Genomic DNA, 16,905 nt, shown 5'->3' on the forward strand with positions numbered 1-16,905 from the left:
ATCGGTGATGACTATCCCAGGCGAGGTGTAAACCTTTCTGTTGTGCAGTCATCAAGGATATACGAGTGGGCATTCGTCTCTGAAAGCCCATATCGGTGATTTTTCGTTGAATGGTTGGCACGCTGATACTTGTTGATGGCCCAGCATTGAAATCCGCAGCAGTTTGCGGAAGGGTTGCACTTCTGTCACGTTGAACGATTCTCTTCAGTAGTCGTCGGCTCCGTATTTGCAGCCTCTTTCTCCGGTCGCAGCGATGTCGGAGATTAGATGTTTTACCGAATTCCTGATATTCTCGGTACACTCGTGAAATGGTCGTACGGGGAAATCCCCACTTCACCGCTATCTCGAATATGCTGTGTCCCATCGCTATCTCGCCGACTATAATACCATGTTCAAACTCACTTAGATCGATTACTGCTGCTACAATGGGAGGTTATCAAGATTTAACAACTGTGTCAGGCACTTGTTTTCTTATATAGGCATTGCCGACCGCAGCGCCGTATTATGAGTGTTTTAATACCTCTGTATTTGAATACGCATGCCTATACCAGTTTCGGCGCTTCAGTGTGTACGCCTCCGTGTGAGGCCTAATTTCTCGTGTCTTATCTTCGTGGTCGTTACGCGCAATGTATGTTGGCGGCAATAGTATCGTTCGGCAGTCAGCTTCAAATGCCTATTCTCTAAAGTTTCCCAATATTGTTTCTCGAAAATAACGTCACCTTCCCTCCGGGGATTCCCATTTGAGTTCCCGAAGCACCTCTGCAAAACTTACATGTTGTTCAAAGCTACCGGTAGCAAATCTAGCAGCCCGCCTCTGAACTGCTTCGATGCCTTCCTTCATTCCGACTTGGTACGGATTCGAGGCACACGAGCAGTTCTCAAGAATACACTCCTGGAAATGGAAAAAAGAACAACCACCATACTTGCTCCGGATACTGCGAGAGGGCTGTACAAGCAATGATCACATGCACGGCACAGCGGACACACCAGGAACCGCGGTGTTGGCCGTCGAATGGCGCTAGCTGCGCAGCATTTGTGCACCGCCGCCGTCAGCGTCAGCCAGTTTGCCGTGGCATACGGAGCTCCATCGCAGTCTTTAACACTGGTAGCATGCCGCGACAGCGTGGACGGGAACCGTATGTGCAGTTGACGGACTTTGAGCGAGGGCGGATAGTGGACATGCGGGAGGCCGGGTGGACGTACCGCCGAATTGCTCAACACGTGGGGCGTGAGGTCTCCACAGTACATCGATGTTGTCGCCAGTGGTCGGCGGAAGGTGCACGTGCCCGTCGACCTGGGACCGGACCGCAGCGACGCACGGATGCACGCCAAGACCGTAGGATCCTACGCAGTGCCGTAGGGGACCGCACCGCCACTTCCCAGCAAATTAGGGACACTGTTGCTCCTGGGGTATCTGCGAGGACCATTCGCAACCGTCTCCATGAAGCTGGGCTACGGTCCCGCACACCGTTAGGCCGTCTTCCGCTCACGCCCCAACATCGTGCAGCCCGCCTCCAGTGGTGTCGCGACAGGCGTGAATGGAGGGACGAATGGAGACGTGTCGTCTTCAGCGATGAGAGTCGCTTCTGCCTTGGTGCCAATGATGGTCGTATGCGTGTTTGGCGCCGTGCAGGTGAGCGCCACAATCAGGACTGCATACGACCGAGGCACACAGGGCCAACACCCGGCATCATGGTGTGGGGAGCGATCTCCTACACTGGCCGTACACCACTGGTGATCGTCGAGGGGACACTGAATAGTGCACGGTACATCCAAACCGTCATCGAACCCATCGTTCTACCATTCCTAGACCGGCACGAACGCTGATCCAACTGAGGCGCCAGGTGGAAATGGCATGGCAAGCCGTTCCACAGGACTACAGCCAGCATCTCTACGATCGTCTCCATGGGAGAATAGCAGCCTGCATTGCTGCGAAAGGTGGATATACACTGTACTAGTGCCGACATTGTGCATGCTCTGTTGCCTGTGTCTATGTGCCTGTGGTTCTGTCAGTGTGATCATGTGATGTATCTGACCCCAGGAATGTGTCAATAAAGTTTCCCCTTCCTGGGACAATGAATTCACGGTGTTCTTATTTCAATTTCCAGGAGTGTAGGTCGCACCAGCGTCCTATATGCCGTTCCCTTTACAGGTCAGCCACTCTTTCCTAAAATTCTCCCAGTAAGCCGAAATCGACAATTTGCCTTCCCTACCACAGTTATCACATGCTCGTTCCATGTCATATCGCTCTGCAACGTTACACCCGGATTTTTAAAAGACGCGACCGCATCAGGCCGTAAACTACTGGTACTGTATCCGAATGTAACAGATTTGATCTTCCTACTCATCCGCATTAACTTACATTTTTCCACATTTAGGACTAGCTGCCGTTTATCACGCCAACTGGAGATCTTGTCGCAGTCGTCTCGTATCTTCCTACAGTCACCCAACCTGGACACCTTACGGCACAGCACGGCATCATCGGCAAACAACCGCAGATTGCTACCCACTCTGTCCGCCGAATCAGCCTATCACACTTCCCTGGGGCACTGGTGACGATACCGTTGCATCTGATGGACACTCACCGTCGAGGACAGCACACTGGGTCCCAGAACCGCTCACATACCTGCGGCCTTGTTCCTTATGCTCGTACTTTCGTTAACAGCCTGCTGTGGGGCACCGTGCCAAATACTTTCCGGAAATATAGAAATATGGAGTCTGCCTGTTGCCCTTTATCAAAATACACTCCTGGAAATTGAAATAAGAACACCGTGAATTCATTGTCCCAGGAAGGGGAAACTTTATTGACACATTCCTGGGGTCAGATACATCACATGATCACACTGACAGAACCACAGGCACATAGACACAGGCAACAGAGCATGCACAATGTCGGCACTAGTACAGTGTATATCCACCTTTCGCAGCAATGCAGGCTGCTATTCTCCCATGGAGACGATCGTAGAGATGCTGGATGTAGTCCTGTGGAACGGCTTGCCATGCCATTTCCACCTGGCGCCTCAGTTGGACCAGCGTTCGTGCTGGACGTGCACACCGCGTGAGACGACGCTTCATCCAGTCCCAAACATGCTCAATGGGGGACAGATCCGGAGATCTTGCTGGCCAGGGTAGTTGACTTACACCTTCTAGAGCACGTTGAGTGGCACGGGATACATGCGGACGTGCATTGTCCTGTTGGAACAGCAAGTTCCCTTGCCGGTCTAGGAATGGTAGAACGATGGGTTCGATGACGGTTTGGATGTACCGTGCACTATTCAGTGTCCCCTCGACGATCACCAGTGGTGTACGGCCAGTGTAGGAGATCGCTCCCCACATCATGATGCCGGGTGTTGGCCCTGTGTGCCTCGGTCGTATGCAGTCCTGATTGTGGCGCTCACCTGCACGGCGCCAAACACGCATACGACCATCATTGGCACCGAGGCAGAAGCGACTCTCATCGCTGAAGACGACACGTCTCCATTCGTCCCTCCATTCACGCCTGTCGCGACACCACTGGAGGCGGGCTGCACGATGTTGGGGCGTGAGCGGAAGACGGCCTAACGGTGTGCGGGACCGTAGCCCAGCTTCATGGGGACGGTTGCGAATGGTCCTCGCCGATACCCCAGGAGCAACAGTGTCCCTAATTTGCTGGGAAGTGGCGGTGCGGTCCCCTACGGCATTGCGTAGGATCCTACGGTCTTGGCGTGCATCCGTGCGTCGCTGCGGTCCGGTCCCAGGTCGACGGGCACGTGCACCTTCCGCCGACCACTGGCGACAACATCGATGTACTGTGGAGACCTCACGCCCCACGTGTTGAGCAATTCGGCCTTACGTCCACCCGGCCTCCCGCATGCCCACTATACGCCCTCGCTCAAAGTCCGTCAACCGCACATACGGTTCACGTCCACGCTGTCGCGGCATGCTACCAGTGTTAAAGACTGCGATGGAGCTCCGTATGCCACGGCAAACTGGCTGACACTGACGGCGGCGGTGCACAAATGCTGCGCAGCTAGCGCCATTCGACGGCCAACACCGCGGTTCCTGGTGTGTCCGCTGTGCCGTGCGTGTGATCATTGCTTGTACAGCCCTCTCGCAGTGTCCGGAGCAAGTATGGTGGGTCTGACACACCGGTGTCAATGTGTTCTTTTTTCCATTTCCAGGAGTGTAGAAATATGGAGTCTGCCTGTTGCCCTTTATCAAAATAGTTCTCGGTATACCATGTGAGAAAAGGGCAACCTGAGTTTCGCACTAGCGATGCTTTCTAAAACCGTGCTCATTTGTGGACATAAGCTTCTCGGTCCCAAGAAAGCTTTTTATAGTGGAACTGTGAATATTCAAGGATTCTACAGCAAATAGAAGTTAGGGTTATTGGTGTGTAATTTTGCGGATACGTTCTCTTACCTTTCTTATACACTGGAGGCACCTGTGCTGTTTTGCACTCGTTTGGGACTTTCTGCTGACCGAGAGATTCACGATAAATGCAACTTAGGTAAGGGGCCAGTGCCATAGGGTACTCTTCGTAAAATCTAACAGGAATTCCATCCGGATCTGATGATTTACCTGCTTTCAAATCTTTCAGTTGTTTCCCTACGCCGGGTATGCTTATTACTATGTCGTCCATATCGGAGTCCGTCCGATGGTCAAGTTCGATGTTCGATGTCTGTACGATTCTCCTGTGCGAATGGTTCCTTGAACGTGAAATTTAAAACTACTGCTTTCGTTTCGCTATCTTGAATCAAAATTATGGTACAAATTTTCCCTCGGGTTCGATTGACCCGGCTGATATCTCCGAAGGGTACTTTCTTCTCCTTAAAATATGAGGTCAGGTTGGTAATGTTCCCTTGTAAGAAAAGTCGTAGGGTCAATTTTGCCTCACAAGTTCGCAGATTTCCTCGAAATGTATACTGGTCCTCCACGAGGTTTGGTTCTCCTGGCCTCCGTTCTTCTGTAACTAACTGGTCCCCGTATTTTGCAACCGTGACTTTTAAAACTGATGTTCCTGTAGTAGTCTCACCTTCCAGCAGCTCCTTAGTACTCGTATAGGAATTGTAATGTTCTGCTTCAGATGTGACGGTGTTTATCATGTGCCTTGCATATCATGTGAAATACTTTTATCATTGTCCGTTCTCCTAAATATCTTAATAACTGTGAGGGAATCATGTCCACTAGGAGAACCTTGTTTCGACTTATGTCTTTCAATCCTGTGACAAATAATTCGCGCAGTATCAGATTACTCATATCATGTTCACTCACTCAGCCCTTCCCTTTCCGTAATACTGTCTTCAATTTTTTCGCTCTTATATAACACTTCCACACCGTTCATTCAACTTCCAGACTGCCATTAGTACATGCTTTATAAATGAACTTTCGATGTTCTAACAGCTTCTGCTCTTTTCTTATAAGATATTCTAAATTTTCCCATACGCCACATTTACCAATCCTACAGTCTTGAGTGCTACCGCATAACTCCCGGTCTGACGGCAAATGTGTCCTTCAAACCGCGCGACGAATGTCGACTGTTGGTTCTTTCTTAATAAGAACATTCTAGTATATTGGTCGAAATTTTCTACAAAAATGTTACGATGCAATAGGCTGCGAAGTTCTTGATTGCCTTCAACAGCTGTAACCCTGTCCCGTTTGAATTTGCTTTCTCTTTGGAACTGTTGAACCGATGAGAGGACGAGAGGAAGTGATCGTAATGGCATGGCTCGACGAAGGTGCCAGAAAACGTTTGGGATCATTTTCGAGTATGAAGAGATGCGTCGAGTGCAGTGGAAGACAGTTTAATAAAGTACGAGTACAATGCACGCACTTGCCTTGCCAAACTGCTAAGTAGTCGTCCTATTTGAAGTATGGGCAAATCGGTGATGATATTAGTGCCAGTGGGCCAGTTGCGGTGTTTGGATCCAGTTAATGAATAGCCGTTTCCCTTTCCCTTCCTTCTCTCTCTCTCTCTCTCTCTCTCCTCTCTCTCTTTTCCAATCTTTTGTTTGATTTCGTTAATGTTGAAGTCACTTAATTAGCACGTAATACCAAGTCACGTAAACTCAAAGAAACTTCAAAAATACAAGGACTAAATATACTCCGCATAACAAATTGAAAAAGAAATACCAAGAACGTAAGAATGTTTGCGATACGCTCTAAATGGTTGAGAAGACATTCAGTGCATTTTGAACAAGCCGTGTAAATGTGACGATAACCGATGTTAGTGTTAATTTGCTTGGATGCCAGTCCCAAAGCAATGGACTTTCCCTAAGTCCATTGAGTAATTTTAGCAGTTATAAATAAGATTACTCAACTCTGCTGCTGTGTGCTTGTAGGAGTCACGCAAATAGTCTGTCCCAGTACGACGTACAACAGAAAACAAACGTAAACAACAGTAACGTATCTTCTGCTAGCTTGTTACGTAACACCTTCCGTTATCGATACGATTATCGTGGCGAGGCTATCAGTTTTTGTGTGTCTCAATGCAGAAATCTGCAGCCAGTGATGATGACTGTTTCGTGCACCAACTCCCTCTAGTAACATGGAAGTCATTCCTTGGTGTCTTAACAGACGTCCTATCATCCTGTCTCTTCTCCATGTCAGTGTTTTCCACAATTCCTTTCCTCTCCGATTCTGCGCAGAAACTCCTCATTCCTCACCATATCAGACCACTTAATTTTCAACATTCGTCTGTAGCACCACATCTCAAATGCTTCCATTCCGTTCTGTTCCGGTATTCACACAGTCCACGTTTCACTGTCATACACTGCTGTGCCCCAGGACAGCTGATGAAATCTTAAGTGGCAGTGGAACGTCTGTTCACTCCAATCACCACACCAACCCACTCCGTCAGTCTTGAGTCACTTCCCACTGTTGCCCGATTCACAAGCCCTGAGGTTAACGTTCTCGCTCACCTACGGGCAGCAACTGATTCTTTTTTAGAATCCATAGGTAGTCGTAGATACACCTTGGGGAAAAATTAGTTCTTTAGGATTCAATGAACGTGCAGCCACTACCTTCACAAGTCTTGGCGAGGGCGAGGGCGAGGACCGAGATACAGCCATCTTCACGTGCTTCGAGAACTACGCTTCTAGAATTGCACTAAAAGCTAAACTTAATTATTGGAGTGATGATTAGTTGATATTTCATAGTTTCTGAAATTGTATAAGTAAGGAGTTAGTTAACAGTAATTTAGTTCTGCGGATCTTCCGTATATTTTATACCTGATTCGCTGCGCAAACTCAGTGTTCTAGTAAATGGCGAGACATTTCGTATCTATTTCCTCAGCGTCTTTCTCACACAGGAGAGCCAGGAGGAAGGCGGCATGGAGTCGGAAGGAGACGAGGGCCGAGAACAAGAGGAACTGGAGGTCGAGGACGGCGTGCAGAAGCGGGAGGAGGGGGGAGTAAGAGGTCGAGGAGGAGGAGGAGGAGGAGGAGGAGGAGGAGGAGGCGTCCACGACGACCACGTGCAGCCGCTCCAGCGCGCAGCCCGACTCTGGGTTCGAGCCGTCGCCTCGGCGGGAGCACGAGCAGCGGGGCGAGGCCGTGGCAGCGACGGGGGCGGCGGGGGTGGCGGGGGCGGCAGGGTGCCGCGGCCCAGCAGGCAGGACGGCCGGCCGCCGCTCAGCACCGTCTCCGTCACGCAGGCCGTGCAGAACAGCGTGCGCAAGTCAGTGCACGCCACGCTTTATGGAACCCAGTTCGCTAACGATACTAATAGTGTTACATTACTACTAGCCTTCTTCCTGCGGCTTCGACCACGTATGCTGTCGACACATATACTGAACACACCGCTTCCTCCTTCTGTACGTCTGTTCACCTCTATCTATCTATCCCCTCCTCCACGTCTCCTTGTCCATTCCCTCTACCCCTCTCTCTGACCATATCTTCATCCCCCTTCGCTACTTGCCCACTATTCCTCTAGACATTCCACCTGTCTCATCCATCTCCCCCTCCTCCCCTGTCCATTTGCTCTCCCCCACAGTCAGTTCATCTGCTCCTCTACTCATCTCAAACTATCCCCTGCCAAGCTCATTGTCACATGTAGCCACTGCAATACAGTTCAATAAAGGAGGCAGGTACTACTCCCACAATTTGCCTACCATGCAGGGCAGGCAACATATCAGGTGCTTCAGAATCATTTATTTGCCCCCGAGATACAGGTGTAAAGCCAGTCGATAAATCAGGATTACACTACTCCAACAAAACATGGATGTTATGCAGGGCAGCCTATAAATCAGGGTTTTGCAAAGCAAGTTGGTTGGACAGGATGACACTGTTCCCACACAACATACCTGTTGCATAGGGCAGCCTATACACCAGAGGTGAGGAAAAAACGCTTTTCCCGTATCTCCACTCCTATCGGAGCTAGGAGGTTATAAACCCCACAGTGCTGATACTCACGAAGCCTGCTGTTTCTGCGCCAAATTTGGTTGCAGTAGTCTCTTTCGAAATTGATTATCTACATACTGGAAAACTATCCATGTATTGGCAGGTGGAGCACCATTGTGCGTAAACCACATTCGTTGGCTGACTTCTAGAGACACATAATCAACTAAATGAAACAAATCATCTCTGAGAAACAGCAGATTCGTATATCCAGTAAGAAGTTGAGGAAAGACATAGAGGCCAGTTACATGATCATTAACGATTCCACAGCACACATTGAGGCTGAACCTCTGTTGATATCTGTCTTGTCGTAATTCGCGAAGGTTTTCATAAGCCCAGTCGCGATTGCTATGGTAATTGGAGACCCCTAGCCATGATCTTAAAAGCCAGCCTCATCAGTGAATCAGGTACGTGCTAAGAAATGCAGAAACTCAGCACACTGCCTTAACATGCGTCGCGTCACTTAATCCTTGTACCTGTTGAAGTCGATACGAGTGCATAAGTTTCCACACTAACTGTTCCACATCGACATGTCACTGAGGCCTTCCCTTCCGGTATTCTCCTTTTACTAGCTCCTCGAGCTCCATCCACAGGAAGAAGAACATATTCTTCAACCTCACGCATTCTTACATCGCGTGGTCTTCATCTGAAATTTCTTTCTCAAATGAGCCTGCCTCTCACAAGCATTGATGGTGTCGCACAAACGTTCCTTCACAGGTAACTGCCTACCGGAGTTACGTTCAGCCATAAAGTTGACGTGCTGAATCCGCATTCCCATCTGCTAGGGCGTAGATGTAGTGCATGTTCGTCATTTCAGACACAGAATACACAGTTATGGTATGTTGGGATGGTAGTTACACTGAAACAGAACAAATGCAAATCAGACAAAAAAAATCCACGACCTACTGTAAACAATAATGTCAGCAGAAACGCACGTTTGAGGTAAATTAAACAACCAAGAGAGGCAACAGGGAATTCATTTCATACCTCTTTAACGAAACATTTTCTTACCCTTTTGGATCCTAAAATGAAAATGGTAGCATCCATTTTCGCATTAAAAATGTAAAAACATCTAGTTTGCATATGCTAATGTAATGTGCTTATCTTTTAGGTGTCAAATCAATCTACCTTTGACAAATGTGACGTGTCGATAACAATCAGTCCTCGACTATACAATGAAATTTACGTACATTCTGTCACATACTATTCTGGAGGCGTGACACATTCTTAAACTCACCGAACGGATTATACCTAAATAGGCAATTTTAAAATCTTGCTCCCTTTCGGGTAGATTTCTGCGGAGCCTGTGCTCGCGACCGGCCATGTGGTTCACCACCTTGCACAAGCATAACTTGAGAGTACAGCTATTTTGAGACAGAGTCTGCGGTGCTGCTGAGACGCTGCGTGTAGAGCCTGGTCGCCGACTGACGCTGCCGCAGGTACCACACGGAGCGGCGCGTCTTCCAGCAGCTGCTGGAGCTCCAGAGGCTCCAGATCTGCGCGGGCCGCGCCATCGAGCAGGTGCTCGTCAAGAGGCTCGTCGACGACTACTGCCGCGCCGGCCTCGTCGTCTGTCTCCAGGGCTTCCACGGACCCCTCAACTTCCGCGCCTTCGAGAAGTACCTCTACGGTAAGGAGGAGCAGCTGCCGAGCCTCGTCCGTGCGAAGCGCAGCGGTCTCACGCCACAGCCGAGAGAAGAAAGAGAGTTGCCGCACGGCTCATATAATCCACACTACTGCAAGGTATCTTTTCCACCGGATCTTTGTATGCATTTAGTTACGAGGGCTGATCGGAAAAAAAGGTCCGATGGCTCGCGAAATGGAAACCACAGTGAAAGTGAAAACTTTTTTATTCGCAACCGTTAGCCACGCCTTCCACCTACCTCTCTAACAAGGGAACCTCCCCATCGCACCCTACTCAGATTTGGTTATAAGTTGGCACAGTGGATAGGACTTGAAAAACTGAACACAGATGAATCGAGAAAACAGGAAGAAGTTGTGTGGAACTATGAAAAAAATAAGCAAAATATACAAACTGAGTAGTCCATGTGAAAGATAAGCAACAACAAGGATAGAGTTAGCTCAGGAGCGCCGTGGTCCGGTGGTTAGCGTCAGCAGATGCGGAGGGAGAGGTCGTCGGTTCAAGTTTTCCCTCGACTGAAAAATTTTAATTTTTTTATTTACAAACAATTATTATCTGTCCGTCCGTCCGTCCGATGCGAGGTAACTGCGCCGTAGTATGGGGACGCTACACCTAAACAAACATCGAAACACACGACGTCAGTCGATTACAGCGCACGGAAGAGAGAGTATTCCTGCTAACGAGGCTCCCTGGCTGGCAGTTGACTGTTCGCTACTTTGGACGAGAGTGCATTAAATACGTGAGATGTATTTCGTGGGCAATATGTTTTCGGTTCCCATTGGAGAGGCACGTCCTTTCGTCTACTAATTACACGGTTTTGCGGTGCGGTCGCAAAACACAGACACTAAACTTATTACAGTGAGTAGAGACGTCAATGAACGAACGGACGGATCATAATTTTGCGAAAATAAAGAAATTAAACTTCTCACTGGACGGAAGATTTGAACCAAGGACCTGTCGTTCCGCAGCCGCTCACGCTAACCACGGGACCACGGAGCTCCTGAGCACCCTTACCCTTGATGTTGCATATCTTACGCATGGACTACTCCGTTTGTATATTTTGCTTATTTTTTCGTAGTTCCACACAACTTCTTCCTGTTTTCTCGATTGATCTGTGTTCAGTTTTTCAAGGCCTATCCAGTGTGCCTACTTATATCTAAATCTGGGGGTGTGCGATGGGGAGGTTCCCTTGTAAGTAGTCGGCGCTCCGACTTACACATTGTCATGGCGTTGTACAAACTTTCCACTGTCCTCGTCAGAGAAAGCAGCCACCTGTGCTCTCCGCCAATTCTCTACGCTCATCTTCCTATCGTTGTTTGTGCCAAAATGTTGTCTTCGTAGCCAGCGGTCGGTGTGAGCACAGATGAACTCCGGCATAGATGCCACTTTTGGAAAATGGCGTCTGAAGTGCTGTGTAGCAAGGGTGTGGCTACGGGTCACAGGATGTCATCCACGTAGTTCACACTGGTCGCAGTGGCCTGGACACGCGCCAGCTGTGATCCGTGGCTGTGCCCAGTACCACCCGACACCGTGAGGCCTCGCGATGGCGCTGTGCGTGTTGCGTGAATGCAGGCACTGTGGTGCCGCCCCCCCTGTCTGTGGCGAACTTCGACCATGGATACTAGTAGACTGGCCTCGCTGTGCAGAAGCTATAGGGCTGGTGTGGCTCCAACATAAACCACGTGACTGTTGGCAAAAAGTGGCGGGATTTCAAACCAGCGGTCTGCCATCCTATGTTTGTATCGTATTTTACCCACATTTCTCAATTGACTGCCAAACGCTTCCAACAAAAATTGGTTTTTCATTTGCGAAAAATTATGTCAGAACTATATTTGACCTGGATTTGTTCACAGTACCATTTATAAAATCTAACAAATACATCGAACGCCCCTCTGGTGGGCAGCGGGACGAAATTACTATAAACTATCAATTAAAGTCAAATGTCGTTGAAATTCTTTCAGACAGTAAGAGTGGGATCGTGTCAAAACTTTAAAAATTGGATTCGCCGCGTTTTGAGCTCTAGTCACTTATAAAAGAAAACGGAATATGGGAATTATGTCAACTATAGGTGACAAAATTGTCGACTTTAGGAGCAGGTCCTTTTAGAGTATCAATTTTAGGTGCACTTCAAAGGTACAGTTCCTACTATTTTTACAAAAGTTTAAACTATCAGTTTTTTAAAAAAATGATATTTTAGATGAAAGGTGAGAGTTTGATGTTACAGAAAATAATTTTGGAGCCTACATTTATTTAACAGTATTAGAAGGTAGAAAAAAATTCTCTTCATGTGTCGACTATAGGTGCTCTACCTTATTATAATCTCACTTGTATATACAAAAAGGCGCGTATCTGCACATGGTTTAAAGTTTTTCCGTTTCAGGGCCTGTATCCAAATGTCCCTTCGGTTTTCATCCTTAGGGAACCTATGAGTAGGAACGAAAAACAGTTATACTTACTTCTGTAACCGCATTATCACAGATACTTTCCAAAATGTAATACGAGTCTGACTTTACAGGCATCACTTTAAACACTTTAATTTACGTCATACTCTATTTCAAGTGTAAAAAACATAAAAGTCACTTCAGCAGATTTCAATAAACGCATCTGTACTATCATAGAAACACTTACACGTGAAATGTAATGCCATTTCCCCCGACAAAACGCTGAGTACAGCCATAAGTGCAACACGAAACAACCACGTTTTGCCAACAGTCACGTGACTTTAGCCCAGAGATGTTGGAGGCACGAAAATGACGTCAGGGCCAGTCTATTACATTTATGGTCGAAGGTGGCGAACCAAAATGCGGCCATCATCTTCAAACAAACAGACCTCGGACTGGTCTGAAAACACTATCTGATGCCATTCCTGTCCCCTGTAACGTCATTCCAAACACAATTACCGTCTAGCATGTTTCTGCACATTCCTCAAAGATAGGCGGAGAAGCAGGCGACGCACGTAACCCGTGCCGTAATGAAAGGCGACTGACAGTCAGCCCTGATAGTATAGGATGTGTTGCACTGTTCTGCTGTTGGGCCACAGCCGAGGAGGAGACCTAGGTCTGTTCCTGTCTGTCCTGGAGTGCCATTAAGATGAGGTGTCGATCATCTCAGGAGGGGGGGCGGGGGGCTGGATGGTGTTCGTCTCACACAGGCTACAATTTCCCGGATGGCTGCGTCAAACCCTCTCAGGCCAGTAATGCTCTCTCTTACAAAGTCATTTATTTGACGGCACCGTTCGAGTTTACGTTTACGAGCCATCCTGCACGTCTGCTCACGTCACACTGGTCTATTACCTTCAGTTTACAGCGACGAGAGCCTCAGGCACATTTTACAGGTAGTTGGCGTTGCGCCGCGATATCCATGTTGGCCTGGAAACCGCGAGCCGACACGGTTCAAATGCAGAACGTACTAGCCCAAAATTTAATGTCCTGTGAATATGAGGTCCTGTGTCTAATCGTCCGAGGTGTTTTTTTTTTTTTTTTTTTTTTTTTTTTTTTTTTTTTTTTTTTTTTGCGGCGTTTGGGACGTGTCTGTCACGCTCTTATTCATGTGTAACCCGTCTGTTCGATTTCCCTCCAGCTGACGGAACCTTTTCACATTCTCCACCACCTGAACTTCAACCTTCAACTTGGTCTTTGCATTCAGGACCTTAGTCCTATTTACGCTATTTGTACATCGATGTTATCATCAACCATTTTTCATCAGTTTCTGCTGAAAGGCCACTTCCAGCCTTCGCGTTATTATGTCCTTTTCGTCAAAATTGTTTACCCCTTCCCTATCAATGTTTTTTACCTGTTATAACTTCTTCGTTTACTGTAGGCAGACATAGCAAATCTGTGTTGCTGCACTATGAATGTGAATCTAGTCGAAATGGAGTGGGAACATTAAATACTGTAATGCAAAGAAACTCCAAAAGGTGTCCTTACCTCTCTATTCGTTTCTTCGTAGATAATCCATTAGTGTTAAACAGTTTATTTTGACTGCTCACAATGGCATCGGACGCTTTGCCAGTAGAAGTGCAATCTTCTCATCGCTGTGACGCGTATTTACATTCCTTTTCCTGTGACACATGAAACTGAGGCGGGAGCAGAGATGTAAATGCTCAAGCAAGAATCTAATCGACGGCAACATATAGCAAGACGAAGAACTATTAACGTCATTGTAAACCACTAAACTAATTTACGTCGCAGCTAGGGGAGGTGTAGCACGACGACGTATTACCGTTTTTAACTTTTTGCGTCCATCATAACGATGTCCGTCTTTGCTGCTCCTACCCACCTTCCATTAAGACCTCGTTTGGAATTTACATATTTTCTGGTCTGGATAAATCCACCGTTCTCGGTCAAATTTTTCAGCAGAGCAAACACATGACACCGCAGAAATTAAATAACGGATTTTTCCCAACATTTTCATAGCCAAACGAAGAGTGGCAAACGGACAAGTGGGGTATGAAACAGACCAGCGTCAGCCGCGGTGGCCGTGCGGTTCTAGGCGCTGCAGTCCGGAACCGCGGGACTGCTACAGTCACAGGTTCGAATCCTGTCTCGGGCATGGATGTGTGTGATGTCCTTAGGTTAGTTAGGTTTAAGTAGTTCTAATTTCTAGGCGACTGATGACCTAAAATGTTAAGTCCCATAGTGCTCAGAGCCATTTTTTAGACCAGCGTCAGGTCTAGTTTTGCAAAAACTGATTCAATTTTTCGAAAGTAATCAAAGTAATTAAGAAAATCTTAATTAGTAATTTGAGGGAAAATTGAAACTATGACGAACACCTCCTGCAGTATCAAAAAATATCAAATAACAACATAAATTAAAACTTCTCTAATTTCTCTTGATACATATACTCTAATAATAGTAGGCTATTCATCGATATTCAAATATGTTTCACGCTTTATGAACAAAACTTGAAAATAAAAAAATATTGAAGAAAAGAACGCTCAAATGTTTTGTGAAATCACTTGTCTAAAAGTAAGAAATAAAATAGATAAGAGAAACATTTGGCACGCCTTAGAACGATGCTCGAAACCATGAACACCAAGTGAGTATTTAAAGCTCAATGTTTAACTTAAAGTCTAACAAGATCAAAGAGCCCTTTAGGATATTTATTGCGAAATTTCATACAGTGGGCGCCTTGCGTCACTAATGTACGAGAGTCTCAGCTACTTGTACATGATTTAGAGCACCATTCAAAGGCCCATCAGAACGATTCTCTAATCTGTTTCATTTGGCTCCTCTAGGCAAATCATTTCACAAAATATTTCGCACGTTTCTTTTCTAGTTCTAGTTCCTTTAAAAAAAAAGTTCCTTAGCTCATTCTCTGTTAGTTCGTTTGCCTGCATGCCCCCCCTGCCACACTTTCAACTTCCAAACGATCTAAATTCCTCCTCTTTCGTCTTACTCGTTTATTCATCTTCCTGTCATTTTTCGTTATCCTTATTTTTCGTTGTGTAATACAGTGTGTCAGTAGAAACATTATTACGTATCTTTAGTTTTGAGTTATTCGCCTCCCGCGGGGACTGCTGAACTGCTGAAGAATCTTAGCATAGTTACGTAAATCTAAACTGATTCAAACAAACGACAGGATCAGAATATCGACTAAATATATCCTGCGGATGGGGAAACTGAAAGCCAGAAGCAACTGCGTGATGCATATCTAATGGATTACAACAACAACACGGCAGTCTACACATTCTCGGAAGAGGAGGTGGCTGCACAAATAAAATCCCTAAAAAGAGGGAAAGCTCCAGGACCAGACGGCATTGTGGCTGAGGTGGTGCAATTTCTGGCACCCCAGTTAGTCGCGCTGCTAACTCACCTATTCAACGAGTGCCTCCGACAAAGAAGGTTTCCCAAGAAGTGGAAAACCGCAAACGTAATAATAATTAAAAAAGGACAGGAGAAAGATCCAACTGAAGTCAAATCTTACAGGCCAATCTGTCTATTGGACCTATTTGGGAAGCTCTTGGAGAAACTGCTGGCTGACAGATTGACGGCTCACCGGATACTGTGGGGGATGAGCAGCAGGCAGTTCGGCTACAGGCCGGGGCGGTCGGCATCTGATGCCATCGCTCTGGCGGCTGAGGTCTGCGGCTCGACCCCGCATAAGTATGTCGTCGGCATCATGGTGGATATCAGTGGCGCCTTTGACAACCTATGGTGGCCTTCGCTCTTCTCCTGTTTACGGGAGAAAGAGTGTCCAAGGCCGCTATATGGGTGTCTGAGGAGCTATTGTAAGGATAGGGAGGTTTGGCTATCATCCCCTAGCGGGAGAATTGGAAAAGTAATCACTAAGGGGTGTCCCCAAGGCTCTGTATTGGGGCCCCTGTTCTGGGATATGCACATGGAACCCTTATTAGATGAATTGCAACAAAGTGAAGAAGTGCTAGAGGTGATAGCCTACGCAGATGACCTCCTCCTGCTGGTCGGCGGTCGTAGCCGAGAGGACATAGAGCCAAAAATCGAAAGGGCCATTGAAAACTGCACCAATGGTGCCTTAAAACGAAAATGAAAGTATCCCTTACTAAATCTACTTATTTACTACTAAAAGGTCAGCTTATTAGAAATCCCACTGTGAGGATCGATGGCTCACCAGTTCTTCGGCGACGTGAGGCGCGATATCTGGGAGTCATAATTGATGAGAGATGGAACTTTGGAAAACACATAGAAACCGTAACACAGAAAGCCTTACAGTTACTAAATAATCTCATTTCCATCGGACATAAACGATTTCATCTCCCCCCTCATCTCATCAAACTTTATCATAACAGCATCCTGACATCAGTAGTGGGTTACGGCTCGGGAGTCTGGGCGCACAGGCTCACAAGGGTCGTGCCCGCCATGATAGTGAGAAGAGTCCAGAGAAGCATGATTCTAAGATCAGTAGGGGCCT

The 16,905-nt window shown here is 47.2% G+C and overlaps 1 protein-coding gene across 1 annotated transcript in view; it reads left to right on the forward strand.

Annotated features, from left to right (window-relative positions):
* Window positions 1-16,905, forward strand: part of LOC126188819 (uncharacterized) — a 156,398-nt gene that overhangs the window by 114,892 nt on the left and 24,601 nt on the right. Inside the window, exons 3-4 of the mRNA XM_049930432.1 lie at window positions 7,289-7,524; window positions 9,815-10,118. Coding sequence (XP_049786389.1) covers window positions 7,289-7,524; window positions 9,815-10,118 — 540 coding nt within the window. The remainder of the gene's footprint in view (window positions 1-7,288; window positions 7,525-9,814; window positions 10,119-16,905) is intronic.

The sequence above is a fragment of the Schistocerca cancellata genome, chromosome 5 (assembly GCF_023864275.1).
Source record: "Schistocerca cancellata isolate TAMUIC-IGC-003103 chromosome 5, iqSchCanc2.1, whole genome shotgun sequence".
Lineage (NCBI taxonomy): Eukaryota > Metazoa > Arthropoda > Insecta > Orthoptera > Acrididae > Schistocerca > Schistocerca cancellata.